Below are 20,932 nucleotides of genomic sequence, written 5' to 3'. Positions count from 1 at the left end.
ACATTGAACTCATGAACACAGCCTCACTACTGTTTTAGTATATTTCTATTCTTGCACCACTTATTTAACTATTTAATATGCATATACAAACTCACTGTAATTCACAGGTTTTTCTCTATTATTGTGTACTGCTGCTACAGAGTCAACAAATTTCATGACGCTTGAATTTCCAGCATCTGCAGATTTCCTCGTGTTTGCCTTTTAAACTTCATGACATATGCCAGCGATATTAAGCCCGATTCAGATTCTAATTATTTTTATTTATTTACAGATGTAGTGTGGAACAGGATCTTCCATCCGACAAGAAGCACTGCCTGGCAACTCACCGATTTAACCCTAGTCTAATCACAGGACAATTCACAATGACTTACTAACCAGTACCAATACAATGACTTAACTTACTAACCAGTACCTCTTTGGACTGTTGGGGGAAACTGGAGGAAATCCGAAGTACACACAGAAAGGATGTACAAATATCCTGACAGGCGATGCCAGAATAAAACTCTGAACTCCGACGCCCCAAGTAGTAATAACGTCCTCTACTCCTCCGTGCATTGGATCACCTAACTCCACACACAGAGCACCTAAGCCAGCACATTCTGCCTGGGGTACCTGAGCAGCAGGCAGCCATGGCACAGTCCCTGGTCCAAAGGTGAAGCATAAACTGCTTGGAGGGTGTAGAGTGGCTGCCGATGGCTGCAGCTACTGAACCAAGTGACAGAAATCAGCTTCCGGAAGAAAGGTCACAACAGAACTTCCAACGAGTTCCATGCCATCAACTGCTTTGTGTGCATGTGTGTCTGTGTGCACAAGTATGTCTATGTGTGGCTCACACTGAAACCAGGCTCCCAGCGAAGGACAAACTCTCACCACAGATGCACCGAAACCAGGTTCCCAGCAAAGGACGGACTCTCACCACAGACACACTGAAACCAGGCTCCCAGCGAAGGACAAACTCTCACCACAGATGCACCGAAACCAGGTTCCCAGCAAAGGACGGACTCTCACCACAGACGCACTGAAACCAGGCTCCCAGCAAAGGAAGGACTCTCACCACAGACACACTGAAACCAGGCTCCCAGCAAAGGACGGACTCTCACCACAGACACACCGAAACCAGGTTCCCAGCAAAGGACGGACTCTCACCACAGACGCACTGAAACCAGGCTCCCAGCAAAGGACGGACTCTCACCACAGACACACTGAAACCAGGCTCCCAGCAAAGGACGGACTCTCACCACAGACGCACTGAAACCAGGTTCCCAGCAAAGGACGGACTCTCACCACAGACGCACTGAAACCAGGCTCCCAGCAAAGGACGGACTCTCACCACAGACACACTGAAACCAGGCTCCCAGCAAAGGACGGACTCTCACCACAGACACACTGAAACCAGGCTCCCAGCAAAGGACGGACTCTCACCACAGACGCACTGAAACCAGGCTCCCAGCGAAGGACGGACTCTCACCACAGACACACTGAAACCAGGCTCCCAGCAAAGGACGGACTCTCACCACAGACACACTGAAACCAGGCTCCCAGCAAAGGACGGACTCTCACCACAGACACACTGAAACCAGGCTCCCAGCAAAGGACGGACTCTCACCACAGACACACTGAAACCAGGCTCCCAGCAAAGGATGGACTCTCAGCACAGACGCACTGAAACCAGGCTCCCAGCAAACGACGGACACTCACGACAGACACACTGAAACCAGGCTCCCAGCAAAGGACGGACTCTCACCACAGTCACACTGAAACCAGGCTCCCAGCAAAGGACAGACTCTCACCACAGACGCACTGAAACCAGGCTCCCAGCAAAGGATGAACTCTCATCACAGACACACTGAAACCAGGCTCCCAGCGAAGGACGGACTCTCACCTCAGACACACTGAAACCAGGCTCCCAGCAAACGATGGACTCTCACCACAGACACACTGAAACCAGGCTCCCAGCAAACGACGGACTCTCAGCACAGACGCACTGAAACCAGGCTCCCAGCAAAGGACGGACTCTCACCACAGACACACTGAAACCAGGCTCCCAGCAAAGGACGGACTCTCAGCACAGACGCACTGAAACTAGGCTCCCAGCAAACGACGGACTCTCACCACAGACACACTGAAACCAGGCTCCCAGCAAACGACGGACTCTCAGCACAGACGCACTGAAACCAGGCTCCCAGCAAAGGACGGACTCTCACCACAGACGCACTGAAACCAGGCTCCCAGCAAAGGATGGACTCTCACCACAGACACACTGAAACCAGGCTCCCAGCAAAGGACGGACTCTCACCACAGACGCACTGAAACCAGGCTCCCAGCAAAGGACGGACTCTCACCACAGACGCACTGAAACCAGGCTCCCAGCAAACGACGGACTCTCACCACAGACGCACTGAAACCAGGCTCCCAGCAAACGACGGACTCTCAGCACAGACGCACTGAAACCAGGCTCCCAGCAAAGGACGGACTCTCACCACAGACGCACTGAAACCAGGCTCCCAGCAAAGGACGGACTCTCACCACAGACACACTGAAACCAGGCTCCCAGCAAAGGACGGACTCTCACCACAGTCACACTGAAACCAGGCTCCCAGCAAAGGACAGACTCTCACCACAGACGCACTGAAACCAGGCTCCCAGCAAAGGATGAACTCTCATCACAGACACACTGAAACCAGGCTCCCAGCGAAGGACGGACTCTCACCACAGACACACTGAAACCAGGCTCCCAGCAAACGATGGACTCTCACCACAGACACACTGAAACCAGGCTCCCAGCAAACGACGGACTCTCAGCACAGACGCACTGAAACCAGGCTCCCAGCAAAGGACGGACTCTCACCACAGACACACTGAAACCAGGCTCCCAGCAAAGGACGGACTCTCAGCACAGACGCACTGAAACCAGGCTCCCAGCAAAGGACGGACTCTCACCACAGACACACCGAAACCAGGTTCCCAGCAAAGGACGGACTCTCACCACAGACACACTGAAACCAGGCTCCCAGCAAAGGACGGACTCTCACCACAGACACACTGAAACCAGGCTCCCAGCAAAGGACGGACTCTCACCACAGACACACTGAAACCAGGCTCCCAGCAAAGGATGGACTCTCACCACAGACACACTGAAACCAGGCTCCCAGCAAAGGATGGACTCTCAGCACAGACGCACTGAAACCAGGCTCCCAGCAAACGACGGACACTCACGACAGACACACTGAAACCAGGCTCCCAGCAAAGGACGGACGGACTCTCACCACAGACACACTGAAACCAGGCTCCCAGCAAAGGACGGACGGACTCTCACCACAGACGCACTGAAACCAGGCTCCCAGCAAAGGACGGACGGACTCTCACCACAGACACACTGAAACCAGGCTCCCAGCAAAGGACGGACTCTCACCACAGACGCACTGAAACCATGCTCCCAGCAAAGGACGGACGGACTCTCACCACAGACACACTGAAACCAGGCTCCCAGCAAACGACGGACTCTCACCACAGACACAATGAAACCAGGCTCCCAGCAAAGGACGGACTCTCACCACAGACACACTGAAACCAGGCTCCCAGCAAACGACGGACTCTCACCACAGACACACTGAAACCAGGCTCCCAGCGAAGGACGGACTCTCACCACAGACGCACTGAAACCAGGCTCCCAGCAAAGGACAGACTCTCACCACAGACACACTGAAACCAGGCTCCCAGCAAAGGACGGACTCTCACCACAGACACACTGAAACCAGGCTCCCAGCAAAGGACGGACTCTCACCACAGACACACTGAAACCAGGCTCCCAGCAAAGGATGGACTCTCACCACAGACACACTGAAACCAGGCTCCCAGCAAAGGACGGACTCTCACCACAGACACACTGAAACCAGGCTCCCAGCAAAGGACGGACTCTCACCACAGACACACTGAAACCAGGCTCCCAGCAAAGGATGGACTCTCACCACAGACACACTGAAACCAGGCTCCCAGCAAAGGATGGACTCTCAGCACAGACGCACTGAAACCAGGCTCCCAGCAAAGGACGGACGGACTCTCACCACAGACACACTGAAACCAGGCTCCCAGCAAACGACGGACTCTCACCACAGACACGCTGAAACCAGGCTCCCAGCAAAGGACGGACTCTCACCACAGACACACTGAAACCAGGCTCCCAGCAAACGACGGACTCTCACCACAGACACGCTGAAACCAGGCTCCCAGCAAAGGACGGACTCTCACCACAGACACACTGAAACCAGGTTCCCAGCAAAGGACGGACTCTCACCACAGACACACTGAAACCAGGCTCCCAGCAAAGGACGGACTCTCACCACAGACACACTGAAACCAGGCTCCCAGCAAAGGACGGACGGACTCTCACCACAGACGCACTGAAACCAGGCTCCCAGCAAAGGACGGACGGACTCTCACCACAGACACACTGAAACCAGGCTCCCAGCAAACGACGGACTCTCACCACAGACACGCTGAAACCAGGCTCCCAGCAAAGGACGGACTCTCACCACAGACACACTGAAACCAGGTTCCCAGCAAAGGACGGACTCTCACCACAGACACACTGAAACCAGGCTCCCAGCAAAGGACGGACTCTCACCACAGACACACTGAAACCAGGCTCCCAGCAAAGGACGGACTCTCACCACAGACACACTGAAACCAGGCTCCCAGCAAAGGACGGACTCTCAGCACAGACGCACTGAAACCAGGCTCCCAGCAAAGAACGGACTCTCACCACAGACACACTGAAACCAGGCTCCCAGCAATGGACGGACTCTCAGCACAGACGCACTGAAACCAGGCTCCCAGCAAACGACGGACTCTCACCACAGACACACTGAAACCAGGCTCCCAGCAAAGGACAGACTCTCAGCACAGACGCACTGAAACCAGGCTCCCAGCAAAGGACGGACACTCACGACAGACACACTGAAACCAGGCTCCCAGCAAAGGACGGACTCTCACCACAGTCACACTGAAACCAGGCTCCCAGCAAAGGACAGACTCTCACCACAGACGCACTGAAACCAGGCTCCCAGCAAAGGATGAACTCTCATCACAGACACACTGAAACCAGGCTCCCAGCGAAGGACGGAGTCTCACCTCAGACACACTGAAACCAGGCTCCCAGCAAACGATGGACTCTCACCACAGACACACTGAAACCAGGCTCCCAGCAAACGACGGACTCTCAGCACAGACGCACTGAAACCAGGCTCCCAGCAAAGGACGGACTCTCACCACAGACACACTGAAACCAGGCTCCCAGCAAAGGACGGACTCTCAGCACAGACGCACTGAAACCAGGCTCCCAGCAAACGACGGACTCTCACCACAGACACACTGAAACCAGGCTCCCAGCAAACGACGGACTCTCAGCACAGACGCACTGAAACCAGGCTCCCAGCAAAGGACGGACTCTCACCACAGACGCACTGAAACCAGGCTCCCAGCAAAGGATGGACTCTCACCACAGACACACTGAAACCAGGCTCCCAGCAAAGGACGGACTCTCACCACAGACGCACTGAAACCAGGCTCCCAGCAAAGGACGGACTCTCACCACAGACGCACTGAAACCAGGCTCCCAGCAAACGACGGACTCTCACCACAGACACACTGAAACCAGGCTCCCAGCAAACGACGGACTCTCAGCACAGACGCACTGAAACCAGGCTCCCAGCAAAGGACGGACTCTCACCACAGACGCACTGAAACCAGGCTCCCAGCAAAGGATGGACTCTCACCACAGACACACTGAAACCAGGCTCCCAGCAAAGGACGGACTCTCACCACAGACACACTGAAACCAGGCTCCCAGCAAAGGACGGACTCTCACCACAGTCACACTGAAACCAGGCTCCCAGCGAAGGACGGACTCTCACCACAGACACACTGAAACCAGGCTCCCAGCAAACGATGGACTCTCACCACAGACACACTGAAACCAGGCTCCCAGCAAACGACGGACTCTCAGCACAGACGCACTGAAACCAGGCTCCCAGCAAAGGACGGACTCTCACCACAGACACACTGAAACCAGGCTCCCAGCAAAGGACGGACTCTCAGCACAGACGCACTGAAACCAGGCTCCCAGCAAAGGACGGACTCTCACCACAGACACACCGAAACCAGGTTCCCAGCAAAGGACGGACTCTCACCACAGACACACTGAAACCAGGCTCCCAGCAAAGGACGGACTCTCACCACAGACACACTGAAACCAGGCTCCCAGCAAAGGACGGACTCTCACCACAGACACACTGAAACCAGGCTCCCAGCAAAGGATGGACTCTCACCACAGACACACTGAAACCAGGCTCCCAGCAAAGGATGGACTCTCAGCACAGACGCACTGAAACCAGGCTCCCAGCAAACGACGGACACTCACGACAGACACACTGAAACCAGGCTCCCAGCAAAGGACGGACGGACTCTCACCACAGACACACTGAAACCAGGCTCCCAGCAAAGGACGGACGGACTCTCACCACAGACGCACTGAAACCAGGCTCCCAGCAAAGGACGGACGGACTCTCACCACAGACACACTGAAACCAGGCTCCCAGCAAAGGACGGACTCTCACCACAGACGCACTGAAACCATGCTCCCAGCAAAGGACGGACGGACTCTCACCACAGACACACTGAAACCAGGCTCCCAGCAAACGACGGACTCTCACCACAGACACAATGAAACCAGGCTCCCAGCAAAGGACGGACTCTCACCACAGACACACTGAAACCAGGCTCCCAGCAAACGACGGACTCTCACCACAGACACACTGAAACCAGGCTCCCAGCGAAGGACGGACTCTCACCACAGACGCACTGAAACCAGGCTCCCAGCAAAGGACAGACTCTCACCACAGACACACTGAAACCAGGCTCCCAGCAAAGGACGGACTCTCACCACAGACACACTGAAACCAGGCTCCCAGCAAAGGATGGACTCTCACCACAGACACACTGAAACCAGGCTCCCAGCAAAGGACGGACTCTCACCACAGACACACTGAAACCAGGCTCCCAGCAAAGGACGGACTCTCACCACAGACACACTGAAACCAGGCTCCCAGCAAAGGACGGACTCTCACCACAGACACACTGAAACCAGGTTCCCAGCAAAGGACGGACTCTCACCACAGACACACTGAAACCAGGCTCCCAGCAAAGGACGGACTCTCACCACAGACACACTGAAACCAGGCTCCCAGCAAAGGACGGACGGACTCTCACCACAGACGCACTGAAACCAGGCTCCCAGCAAAGGACGGACGGACTCTCACCACAGACACACTGAAACCAGGCTCCCAGCAAACGACGGACTCTCACCACAGACACGCTGAAACCAGGCTCCCAGCAAAGGACGGACTCTCACCACAGACACACTGAAACCAGGTTCCCAGCAAAGGACGGACTCTCACCACAGACACACTGAAACCAGGCTCCCAGCAAAGGACGGACTCTCACCACAGACACACTGAAACCAGGCTCCCAGCAAAGGACGGACTCTCACCACAGACACACTGAAACCAGGCTCCCAGCAAAGGACGGACTCTCAGCACAGACGCACTGAAACCAGGCTCCCAGCAAAGAACGGACTCTCACCACAGACACACTGAAACCAGGCTCCCAGCAATGGACGGACTCTCAGCACAGACGCACTGAAACCAGGCTCCCAGCAAACGACGGACTCTCACCACAGACACACTGAAACCAGGCTCCCAGCAAAGGACAGACTCTCACCACAGACGCACCGAAACCAGGTTCCCAGCAAAGGACGGACTCTCACCACAGACACACTGAAACCAGGCTCCCAGCAATGGACGGACTCTCAGCACAGACGCACTGAAACCAGGCTCCCAGCAAAGGACGGACTCTCACCACAGACACACTGAAACCAGGCTCCCAGCAAATGACGGACTCTCACCACAGACGCACTGAAACCAGGCTCCCAGCAAAGGACGGACTCTCACCACAGACGCACTGAAACCAGGCTCCCAGCAAAGGACGGACTCTCACCACAGACACACTGAAACCAGGCTCCCAGCAAAGGACGGACTCTTACCACAGACGCACTGAAACCAGGTTCCCAGCAAAGGACGGACTCTCACCACAGACACACTGAAACCAGGTTCCCAGCAAAGGACGGACTCTCACCACAGGCACACTGAAACCAGGCTCCCAGCAAAGGACGGACTCTCACCACAGACACACTGAAACCAGGCTCCCAGCAAACGACGGACTCTCACCACAGACACACTGAAACCAGGCTCCCAGCAAAGGACGGACTCTCATCACAGACACACTCAAACCAGGCTCCCAGCAAAGGACAAACTCAAATCACAGACACACTAAGCTAAACAGCAAGGGCCAGGGTAGGCATTATAAAGGGCACTTTCAGAGAGAATGGTAGTGTTGCCCGTACCCATCCATCTGAAGTTGCTCCTTAATCCTTCATCAATCTCTGTTACATATGGTGTTACCCTCTACAATGCACGAGGATATCCCTAACACACGTACCAGAGAAACTGAAAGGAACAAGGAATTGAGTAGGAACGGGGAAGCCATACACTGCAACAACACTGTGTATCAGTTCTACATTCCAGCATCTCCTGTTTCATTCCCAAAGCTAATGACATATCTCTCCCGCAAATAAATTTATTTGCACAAGCATCGTAACCTACACTTCTGATGCATTGTACAGTTCAGAAAGAGCAATTCTGTGGACAAGCTGAACAAATGATTTTATATCTTCTTGATCCGAAGGTAATTGATGCTGGCACCAAATGCCTAAAATTAATGTTATTCAACTCACTATATCATTCTCCTTGATTTTCAGAAGGTCGTTTAAATCATTTGTTTGGAAGCCAGCCAGTAAATTAGCACAAATTTGGCAACCTCACCTAAGACACTGTAACAAAGACACAAGACATTCTGCAGATACTGGAAGTCCAGAGCAACACACACAAAATGCTGGAGGAACTCAGCAGGTCAGGCGGCATCTATGGAGAGGAATAGACAGTCAATGTTTCGAGCTGAGATCCTTCATCACAACTGGAAAGGAAATGGGAAGACGCCAGAATAAAAAGTCGGGGAAGAGAAGGAGGATAGCTAGATGGTGATAGGTGAAGCCAGGTGTGTGGGAAAGGTAAAGGGCTGGAGTGGAAGGAAGCTGACAGGAGAGGAGTGTGGATCATGGGGGAAAGGGAAGGAGGAGGGCCCCAGGGGGAGGTGATAGTCAGATGTGAAGGGGTAAGAGACCAGAGTGGGGAAAAGAATTACCAGAAGGAGAATTCAATATCCACGCCATCAGGCTACCTAGACAGAATATGAGTTGTTGCTACTCCAAATGAGAGTGGACCACTTTGTGAAAGACCCAACATAAACTGAGGGACCACTTTATCAAGCACCTCCACTCCATCCGCCGAAAGTGGAACCTTCCGGAGGCCAAATATTTTAGATCCTATCCCCATTCCCATTCCAACATGTCCATTCGTGGCCTCATCTTTCATTAATGATGAGGCCACTCTCAGGTGGAGGAGCAACACATCATATTCTTTCCAGTAGTATCTCCCTCCCCTTCCCTTTTCTTCTATCCTCCACTCTGCCCTCTTACCTCTTCTTCTCACCTCCCCCTGAGTCTCTTACTCCTCCCTTTCTCTGATGGTCCACTCTCGTCTCCTGTCAGCTTCCTTCCTCTCCAGCCCTTTACCTTTCCCACCCACCTGGCTTCACCTATCACCTTCCATCTAACCTCCTTCCCCTTCCCCTACCTTCTTATTCTGGCATCTTCCCACTTCCTTTCCAGTCCTGATGAAGGGTCTCAGCCGGAAACGTCAACTGTTTATTCCTCTCTATAGATGCTGCCTGACCTGATGAGTTCCTCCAGCATTTTGTGGATAACAGATAATGGTTTGTGCATGGAACACACTGCCAAGGTTGGTGGTAGAGGCAGGTACAAAAGGAGCATTTAGGGAGGCACATGGATGATTGAAAAATTAAGGGCTATGTAGAAGGGTTAGATTGATCGGAGTAGATTTAAAGGTTGGCAGAACATTGCAGGCTGGACGTTCTGTAATATTCTATGTTCTGTGTTCTATAAATGAGAGATAAAGATGCTAGAATTATATTGTACATCAGATCAGAAACTCACTAAGTAGTGAGATTCAAATTCATGTCTGACATCTACACCCAAATGCCTTTCAACGGAGGCAACTTCTCATCGCTACCATCAGAGAGCAGGTACAAGAGCCTGAAGAACACACTCAATGTTTTAGTAAAAGCTTCTCCCCTTCCATCATCAGATTTCGGAATGGCCCATGAACTACTCACTACTCCTCTTTTGCACTACTGATACACTTTATTTCTTATTGTAACTTACAGTATATTTATCTATTGGGATGCATTGATGCCACAAAACAACAAATTTCATGACAAAAACCAATGATACTCAATCTCATTCAGATACCATTCACTCTCTGGTTTAATCCTAAACTGAAGATAGCCAAGACGTCCTGAACAGTGGGCACCTTAATCAAAAGCTGCCTCATCTTCCTCGAGCTAATGAACATGAAGATTTCAACCAAGTTCCTGAATGTGAAGTTACTCTACGTAAATGAAGGGCAAAGAAGAAAATGGTTGGAACAGATTTCTGGTATAAGTTATTCACCTGATTTGCAGCACTGCACTGTGACTATTTTTTCAACAACTACACCCAATGAACACGTAAGGCTTGACATTTGTAATGAGTTTGTTGTGTTGACCTAATATAAAGCTGACCAAATCTTTAACGAGAATAAGCAAATGATCAAATGGAACAATACCTACATGCTGAACTGCCTCACAGAAAACATCACTGGTAATGGCAATTCATAAATCGAGGAAAAATTATTTCAGAAACACTTGATCTTCCATTCCTTTCCATCAATAGTGAAAGTTTCCCTCAAGTAGCATGTGCTTAATTCACAAATCTATTTTACCTTGGTTTTAGAAAAACAGGCCCTGCTGGCCTAACGAGCCGTACGGCTCAGCAACCCACTGATTTAACTCCAGCCGAATCACCGAACAATTAACAATGACCAATTAACCTACTAACTAGTACATCTTTGGATTCTGGGAGGAAACAGGAGCACCCAGAGGAAACCCGCATGGTCTCAAGGAGAACGTACAAACTCCTTACAAATAGTGCCAGAACTGGACTCTAAACTCCGACGCATTACGTTGCAATAGTGTCATGGTAATTGCTACGCTACTGTATTGCTTTTAGTCAAAATTAACTCTGTTTATTTACAAGAATGAATTGTGCAAAGCATTTTCATTCTTTACATTGATAGCTACTGCATTCAATGCGGTTCTATGACATACCCAGACACCAATAGCACTGCTGGCACTCCTGTGGCCTTCCGCAGTGGTGCTCCACTACAATAATTAAGGGACTTCCTCATCCAAACCAGCCCCTTCCTCTCCAGTAGGAGAAGAACCCTATGCTGTAGTCCTTCTCCACTGACCCTTGCAGTGGCTGCCCCAAGCTTCAGTGCATCCCTGAGCACGTTCTCCTGCAATCTGGAACGTGCAAATCCAAATACAGATAATGACTCTGTTCACACTATCTGTTTGCTTTCACTTCCATTTAAAATTATTGGGAATTTCATTCCTCTTCCAAGGAAAATTAAATCTACAGTGTCTCAATTTTTACAGCTTAAGGTATGCGCTAGAGAAATTTCAAGATTGTTTAATGTAATTTCCAGTGTACCAATGTAAAGGAGAATAAACTAATTGTTACTCCTGATCCGATGGAGCGCAAAAACACAAGATAAAGAACACAATAATTTATAAAACACAAAAACATAGCTTATGCAGCGCCTATAAAATGTATTCACCCATTCACACCACCCCACCCCCAGAAATTTTCCTGTTTTATTGTTTTACAACATTGAATCTGGGTTTAATCTGGATTTTTTTGACACTGATCAACAGAAAAAGACTCTTTTGTGTCAAAGTGAAAACAGATCTCTACAAAATGATCTAAATCAATTACAGGTATAAAACACAAAATAATGAATTGCATAAATATTCACTTCCTTTGATATGACACACCAAATTGTCATGGGTGCAGCCAATTGGTTTAGAAGTCACATAATTAGTCAAATGGCGATCGCCTGTGTGCAGTCAAGGTGTTTCAATTGATTGTTGTAAAAATGCACCTGTATCTGGAAGGTCCAACTGCTGCTGCATCAGTATCCTGGTGAAAACTACAAGATGAAGACAAAAGAACACACCAAGCAATTCTGTGAAAAAGTTATTGAAAAGCACAAGTCAGCAAATGGATACAAGAAAATTTCCAAGTCACTGACTATCCCTTGGAGTACAGTCAAGTCAATCAAGAAATGGAAAGAATACAGCTCAGCTGTAAATCCGCTGAGAGCAGGCTGTCCTCAAAATCTGAGCGACTGTACAAGAAGGGAACTAATGAAGGAGGCCACCAAGAGAACTATGACAACTCTGGAGGAGTTGCAAGCTTCAGTGGCTGAGATGGGAAAGACTGTACATACAACAACTATTGCCCGATTGTTTCACCAGTCACAGCTTTATGGAACAGCGGAAAAGAGAAAGCCACTGTTGAAAAAAAGCTCAAATGAAATCTTGGCTAGAGTTTGCCAGAAGGCATGTGGGAGACTCTGAAGTCAACGGGAAGAAGGTTCTATGGTCTGATGAAACCAAAATAGAGCTTGTTGGCCGTTAGACTAAACACTATATTTGGTGTAAGCCCAACTCCATATATCATCAAAAACACATCATCCTTACTGGGAAGCATGGTGGTGGCTGCATCATGCTGTGAGGATGCTTCACTGCAGCAGGTCCTGGAAGACTTGTGAAGGTAGAGGGTAAAATGAATGCAGCAAAATACAGGTAAATCCTGGAGGAAAACCTGATGCAGTCTGCAAAAGAACTGTGACTTGGGAGAAATTTGTTCTCCAGCAAGACAATGACCCCCAGCATAAAGCAAAAGCTGTATAGGAATGGCCTAAAAGCAACACAGTTAATGTCCTGGAGTAGGCAAGTCAGTGTTCAGACCTCAATCGAAGAGAATTTATGGCTAGACTTGAAAAAGTCATGCAATCTGATAGAACTTGAGCAGTTTTGTAAAGAAAAGTGGGGAAAAATTGCAGTGTCCAGTTGTCCAGGTGCCCACTGAACCCTTGGACACTACTTCACTTTTATTTAATATACACTATTTCTGTTTCTTGCACGTTTTTAATCTATTCAATATATGTATACTGTAATTGAGTTATTTATATATTTATTATTATTTTTAATTTTTCTCTTCTGTATTACGTATTGCATTGAACCACCACTAAGTTTCAGGTCACATGCTGGTGGTGATAAACCTGATTCTGTTTCTGCAAAGCCGATAGAGACCTATCCACACAGACTAACGTCTGTAATTGCCGCCAAAGGTACATCTACTGAATACGGACTTGAAGGGGCCGAGTAATAATGCAGTCAATTATTGTGTGTTTTATATTTGTAATAAAGTTAGACCAATTTGTAGAAATTTATTTTTTTCTTTGACATGGAAGATTTTTCTGTCGATCAGTTTCATAAAAGCCAAACTAAATCCACTGTGATTTGATGTTGCAACACAATAAACCAGGAGAACCTCCAGGGATGAATACATCTTATGGGCACTGTGTACATAGATTGATTGATTGTTTATAAAGTAATGCTAAGCACAGGAAACGTCTATACATAATGTGGCTGAAAGGAAATGATAACACAGTAGTGGTTGAGGCTGTGAAGGGGTGGGTTAATCGATGGAGGGGATGATCAGACTTACTGCTTGGTGAAAGGAGCTACTTTGTGAGTCTGGTGGTCCTGGCATGGATGCTATGTAGCCTCCTTGCTGGTGGGGCTGGGACGAACAGTCCATGAGCAGGGTGGCTGGGATTCTTCTTGACATGACTTGCCTTGATGTCACTGTTACATGATGTAAGCTAAAGAGTAGGCGTTTTACTCAAACTTGATCTGTTTGTCATTTGCAATGCAGGGTCAACCTTTGAAGCCTCCACTTTCATGTCTGCATGTAACAGGGCCCCTCCGCTCACCTCTCCTTATCTGCTGCTTTGTTATGGACAAGGACCAGTTGTTGTCCATGGAGGGAATGTGATCTAAGCGACTTTGACCACGGAATGATTGTTGGTGCCAGACAGGGTGGTTTGAGTGTCTCAGAAACCGCTGATCTCTGGGATTTTCACACACAAGTCTCTAGAGTTTACAAGGAATGGTGAGGGAAACAAAAAGCTTTCAGTGAGTGGCAGTTCAGTGGCAGAAATGCTTTGTTAATGAGAGAGGTCAGAGGAGAATGGCCAGACTGGTTCAAGCTGACAGGAAGGCAACAGCTACTCAAATAACCACACGTTACAACAGTGGTGTGCAGAAGAGCATCTCTGAATGCACAACACATTGAACCTTGAAGCGGATGGGCTACAACAGCGGACGACCACGAGCCTACACTCAGAGGACACTTTTTTTTTAGGTACAGGAGGTTCCTAATAAAGTGGCCACTTTATTATCTTTAATTCTGATCATGTCTGCAAAATCATTTTTGCTGCAGACTTTAACTCAACACTTAATGCTGGAAACAGTATGTTAAAGCACTGGAAACTCTTAATTGGTGCTTGAGAAAGAGTACATCAAAAAGGTTGTGATGAAGAGAAGTGCATATCTGCATTTCTTTCCATACATTGGTTTTCTTCATGCTTTATCCACTCAAAAGGTTTAAGGAATTGATATGGTCATCCAATTAGCCACAGGCAAGAAGCAGAAAACACAATCCATAAAGCTTGCGATGAAATCAACGCTCCCAGAATTACCCACGCATCATGTTCTTCCTGATCTAACACTGAATCCTTTCGCAGACGAATTGGAAACTGACAAAAATAATAACTAAAGCAGACATTTTCATGCGTGAATGGAGACTGAGTAATGTCCTAGTGAAAAACAAGGACGCCAAACTTTAAAAGCTGATTTCAGAGCCATGTCTTGCACTCTGAAAGTTTGTACTTCTAAATAAATGTTGCTTCATTTTTTACAATTTATATAATATTTAACTGCTGGGATTAGTAACTTACAAGCAGATTTAATTCACTATAAGTACAGCGTTTCCATCTAAAGTCAGAGTACTTACCATCACACTCATCACCCTTCTGCTGAAATCCTGCTTTGCAGACGCACTTGCCGATTGGCACCAGCCACTCGCCTTCGGCACTGCAGTGCATCCTGGGAGGGTTTTCCGCCTCCTCTTCCGCGTCGCTGACGCAGGTGCCGAGCACCTCCACCAGGGACGAGAATTCGGATCCCGTCACCGTGTCGGGGAAAACCGCCAGGTTCTCCACGATTGACCAGCACTTCTTGTAGTAAACGCGGACAGACACGAGGGCAATGCAGGCTCCCACGTCCTGGAAAGCCAAGTAGAATCCCTTCCTTGAGAGGGGCCCGATTTCCCGCAGCTCGGTGTTGAGCTTCATGACGCGCTCTCCAAGGTCCCCTTGAGTAAAACTTTCATCGGCTGCAATGGTGTCTATTTTGAGGTATTGTGACTCCTTAATGTTCCGGCCTGCATCCAAATCGCTCTCAAAGTAATACAGGTTAAATGTCTCTTTGCATGTCCCCAAGACTCCTGGAATGCTGTTACAATCCCTCAGGGTAAACTTCATTTCCACAAATATCCTCTGGGCATTGCCTCTTGCAATCCAGTTAGTTCTCAGCCAGTTGTTCTGGTTAGGCTCCATGACTCTGCACACCTGATATGTGCGAATGGGGATGTAATTCTCGTCTACTCCACTGATCTCTTCCCACTGAAAGGCAGAAGAACAAGATATAACTTTCCCAAAGCAGAAAATTTTAAAAAGACCAAAAATATTGTAAAACACATTTCCATATTTGTAGAGAAACGTTTAGAAGTATTTCAAGGTTCAAAGTAAATTTATTATCAAAGTATATATATATGTCACCATACACTACTCTGAGATTCATTTTCTTGCAGGCATTCACAGTAAGAGAAAGGCAGTAGAAGCAATGAAAAGTGCAAATAAAGGCAGACAAACAACAAAAAGCAGGCAAATGGTTCAAACAAATAAACGAACATCTGAGGCCTCTGTTGGTCAGGGTTGACCAGGGATGTTGCATCCCAGCTCTCTAGATACGTAAGCCAGGACAGTACAATATGGAAAGCAAGCTGGTGCCCATGTAACAGGCTGCTCACATCCAGGCAGCTGATGAACCCAAAGAAACGGCAGAGCATGATAGTTTGGCACCAGCGGCGTCACAGGAGTTGCCAGTCACTACCTGAACATTCACACGTACCTGCTGGTCCAAGATGTCAGAAAGCAATTCCAGCTCATTATATCAATCATCTTCACTCCACCTGACCCACCCTCTTCTCTGGCCAGTGACCAGATCAATAAAGAAAGGTCAACTGATTGAGGGATTATTGGATCTGTCCAAACATTGCTCAATACTTTATCTTGGTCAATCAATGACCAGCAATTGTAATTCAGAGGTGTTTATAATGCAGTAATGGCTGAACTTAACCAATGAGCTGTTGCATATCTGGCCTAATTCAATCCACTGGTCATTAGTTGGCTGGTAACTACACTTCACCTGAGTAAATCTTGGATTTTAAGGAACTTATGTAAAGCTCTATACATGAAATATACAGGCAAGAGTTCAAAGTATATGTTACCATATTCAAAATAAAACAAAATAATTTGCCAATAAAATCTAAACATAAACATAGATTGACAAATTATCAAAACGTTGAACTGACTCCATAGCCTATGGATTCACTGTCAATGACACTACCATTTGTGTTCTAAATATTGTTTATTATTTTTATTTACAAGGTTTGCTTTTCCACATTGGTTGTCAGTCTTAGCTAATGTATGGTTGAATTGAACTGATTTTATTACTTACATTCTTCATATACAGGAGTAAAAATCTTCATGTTATGTCTCTGTCTAAATGTGCAATTTATAGAAATTTATAGTAAATATTATGTAAAACAGGACAGTCAATATAACATAGGAATACAGTTGTGTCAGCATGAATTAATCAGTCTGATGGTCTGGTGGAAGAAGCCTGTTGGTCCTGGCTTTTATGCTGCTGTACTGTTTCCCGGATAATAGCAGCTGAATCGTTTGTGGTTGGGGTGACTTGGGTCCCCAGTGATCCTTCGGGCCCTTTTTTACAGCCCTGTCTTTGTAAATGTCCTGAATAGTGTGAAGTTCACATCTACAGATGCACTTCTAAATTCTAAGGCAACACGAGTGAATGAAGGGTTTCGGCCCGAAACATCATCACTACCTCCTCCATCAGGCCTGCTGAGTTCTGCCGGCATTTTATGTTTTCACTTATAAATTCCATTGTATTTATTTACCTGTAAAATACCTGCAAGAAAATTCATCTCAAGGTTGTATGTGGTGACATATCTCACCCCCCATGAACTCTACTTCACTACGTTTTTATTTCTGTTTTTCCAATATTTATTTAATTTAACTATTTAATATACTTACTGTAATTCAGTTTTTTTATGTTGTCACTGATAACATTGTACTGCTCTCACAAAATTAACAAATTTCATTTTATATGTCAGTGATATTAAACATGACTGTGATTCATATAGGTACCTGTACTTGGTAATAAATTTACCATAAGACCATGAGATATTGGAGCAGAATTAGGCCATTTGGTCCATCGAGTCTGCTCTGCCATATCATCATGGTAACATGGCTGATCCAATTTTCCTCTCAGCCCCAATCTCCTGCCTTCTCCCCATATCCCTTCATGAGCTGATTAATCAAGAATTTATCAACCTCTGCCCAAAGACATGGCCTCCATTGCTGCTTATCGCAACAAATTCTGCAGATTCACCACTCTCTGGCTAAAGAAATTCCTCCTCATCTCCATTCTATAAGAATGTCCCTCTATTCTAAAACTGCGTCCTCTGGTTTTAGACTCCCCCGCCATAAGAAACATCCTCTCCACATCCACTCAATTTTGGCGTTTCAACATTCGATAGGTTACAATGAGGTCAGCCATCTTTCTTCTGAATTACAGTGAGTACAGGCCCAAAGCCATCAAACACTTGTAATATGATAAAACTTTCAATCCCGGAATCATTTTCACAAACCTCCTTTGAACTTCCTTGCAATGTCAACACATCCTTCCTTAGATGAGGGACCCAAAACTGCTCACAGTACTCAATAGTGCTTTCTAAAAGCCTCAACATTATATCCTACTTTGAACTTTAATATGCAAAAGAAAACAAGCCTTGCTAATAAATAAGACGGAGAATTTGAGCCGACCCATTGCAGGACCTTGCTTGTATTCATTGTCAAGCCTGACACATGGTCGCTTAAGCAGAGTACTATCAAGGAATTGATGCCATGGGAAGTGCCGTGGTCATCCCTGGACACCCGCTGGGTATTTGAGGCTTATGGGATACCCTAGAATGCAATGTAGCTGTCAGCAAGGAGGATCAGGTGATTCTTTTTCTCTCTCCTAATAGCCAATTTTCAAGGCAAGAATTCATTCCCAGTGAGACAGCTGTTCACTCAACTTTACACTGTGAAATAAGGGAAGAAGTTGGGAGTGCAGCTGCAAATATGAGAGACATAAAGGTCGGAGTTCATAATATGGGTGTGCCTTTTCTGTCTGTCCATAGGTACCTGAGATTCTCTGGTTCATCAAAAAAAACACCGCAAGTTTCTTCAGTAAAATCCTCAATGAACACATGATATTCAAAGATTGTCACATCTTTCTATGGTCCTATCTATGGTCACATCTTGAGGCTTTATAAAGCATTGGTGAAGCCTCACTTGGAGTATTGTGAGCAATCTTGGGCCCCCTTATTTAAGGAAGGATGTGCTGAAACTGGAGAGGGTACGAAGAAGGTTCATGAAAATTATTCCAGGATTGAATGGTTTGTCATATGAAGAGCATTTGAAGGCTCTGGGCCTGTATTCACTGGAATTCAGAAGAATGAGGGGTGGCCTCGGTGAAACCTATCGAATGGTGAAAAGCCTTGATGGAGTGGATATGGAGAGGACATTTCCTATGGTGGGGGAGTCAAAACCCAGAAGACACAGCCTTCTGTGGTGTCTAGAATAGAGGGGTGTCTAGAACAGCGAGGAGGAATTTCTTTAGCCAGACAATGGCGAACCTGTGGAATTCTTTGCCATAGGATGATGTGGAGGCCAAGTCTTTGGGTATTTTTAAGACAGAGGTTGATAGAGTTTTGATTAGTCAGGGCATGAATGGATATGGGGGAAGGCAGGAGATTGGGGCCGAGAGAGAAAATTGCTCAGCCATGATGAAATGATGGAAGGAATAGACTTAATGGGCCAAATGGCCTAATTCTGTTCTCGTATCTTATGACCTTGTGGTCTTACTAATGTGGGTCACATGGACAAGTAATGGGACTACTTGTATCAGTCCCCACAGAGGTTCTAAAGCCAAGCCATCAGAAGATGGGAATAAGACCAGGCCATTTGGCCCTTCGAGCCTGCTCTTCAAATTAATAAATAACAGCAAATATTTATTGCATTTATTTAGAGATACAGAAGAGTAACAACCCCTTTAGGCCCAGCGAGCCAATTCCACCCATGTGACGGGTTAACCTTCAGAACACAAGAGGAAATCTGAGCACCCAGAGCAAGCCCACGTGGTCACGAGGACAACGTATATATATCTTACAGATCCAAACAGCTGAACCTAGGTCGTTGGCATTATGCTAACTGCAATGCTACCGTGCTGCCCCATTTTGAATCAGTCGTATAAAACTGGGCAATCCACAAGATTATTTGATTCACTGGTGTCCAAAATTCTATCAATCTGCACTTTGAATATAAGCTGAGACTGAGGATCCCGAAGTCCTTTAACAAAATAACGATCTTCACATACGGATTGAAGCAATTATTACTCACTTCAATGCTAAAGTAACAGTCTTTCAACTGAGACTCTCATCTCTAATTTTAGACGCCTCCCAATTTCCAAACATGTACAGGCTAGTAGGTTAAATAGTCATATGAACGTAATTGTGTTACAAAGACATTTTTGGACGGGAGGGCCTGTTACAGTGTTACCTCGAAATAATTGTAAAAAGTTAATACATATAACTATGGGAACCTGGAACTAATTTGGGTAAAACAGAATATTCAAATTAATGTCTAAGGATTAACTGCGTGAGCTAACACTCAAAACACAGACATTAATCTTCTCGTCTGTTGCTCTTGTGAGGTCAGTGACATAATTTCATTTGGTAAACACCGGTTGACTTTTTCCCATTCGGATTCAGGGAGGATACAATGTCCGCTGGAAATACACCCAGTGACTTGGCCTCCACAGCTGTTTGTGGCAATGAATTCCACAGATTCACCACCCTCTGGCTAAAGAAATTTCTCCTCATCTCCATTCTAAATGTATGTCCCTCTAACTCTCGAAGGCAGACTTGTTCAGCACAATGACCGGATGAAGTAATACCTGTTGGCAGCAGGAAAAGTAGCTGCATTAAGAGCCCACATATGAATGAACTAAAGAAGAGTGTTCTGTCTAAGACACTCTACAAAGACAAGCTCAGACAACAAAGCCACTCAATACAGCCACCTTTTGCCAAAATGGCATCTCTTTCATCTGATTGCCTCAAAGATAAACTGAAATCTTTCTGAAGAGCTAAGTAACAATCCCTTCTAAATCCCATTTATGAAAAGCCCCCCTGTAATGGTGCAGACAACTACTGGAATGTGAAAAGTGTTGATATTCATTTACCTCAGACAAGCGCCCTGTTACTGAAGTCCTTCTGCTGTTTCTATACCGCAAGATTTGCAAGGCTCACACAAAA

The 20,932-nt window shown here is 47.1% G+C and overlaps 1 protein-coding gene across 8 annotated transcripts in view; it reads right to left on the bottom strand.

The window, feature by feature from the left end:
- Positions 1 to 20,932, bottom strand: part of epha7 (eph receptor A7) — a 365,611-nt gene that overhangs the window by 335,074 nt on the left and 9,605 nt on the right. For all 8 annotated transcript variants that reach the window (XM_059981395.1, XM_059981388.1, XM_059981389.1 and 5 more), the window contains exon 3: positions 15,221 to 15,890. In XM_059981395.1, coding sequence (XP_059837378.1) covers positions 15,221 to 15,890 — 670 coding nt within the window. The remainder of the gene's footprint in view (positions 1 to 15,220; positions 15,891 to 20,932) is intronic.

The sequence above is a fragment of the Hypanus sabinus genome, chromosome 10 (assembly GCF_030144855.1).
Source record: "Hypanus sabinus isolate sHypSab1 chromosome 10, sHypSab1.hap1, whole genome shotgun sequence".
Classification (NCBI taxonomy): domain Eukaryota; kingdom Metazoa; phylum Chordata; class Chondrichthyes; order Myliobatiformes; family Dasyatidae; genus Hypanus; species Hypanus sabinus.
This window is presented reverse-complemented; position numbering and strand designations above follow the sequence as displayed.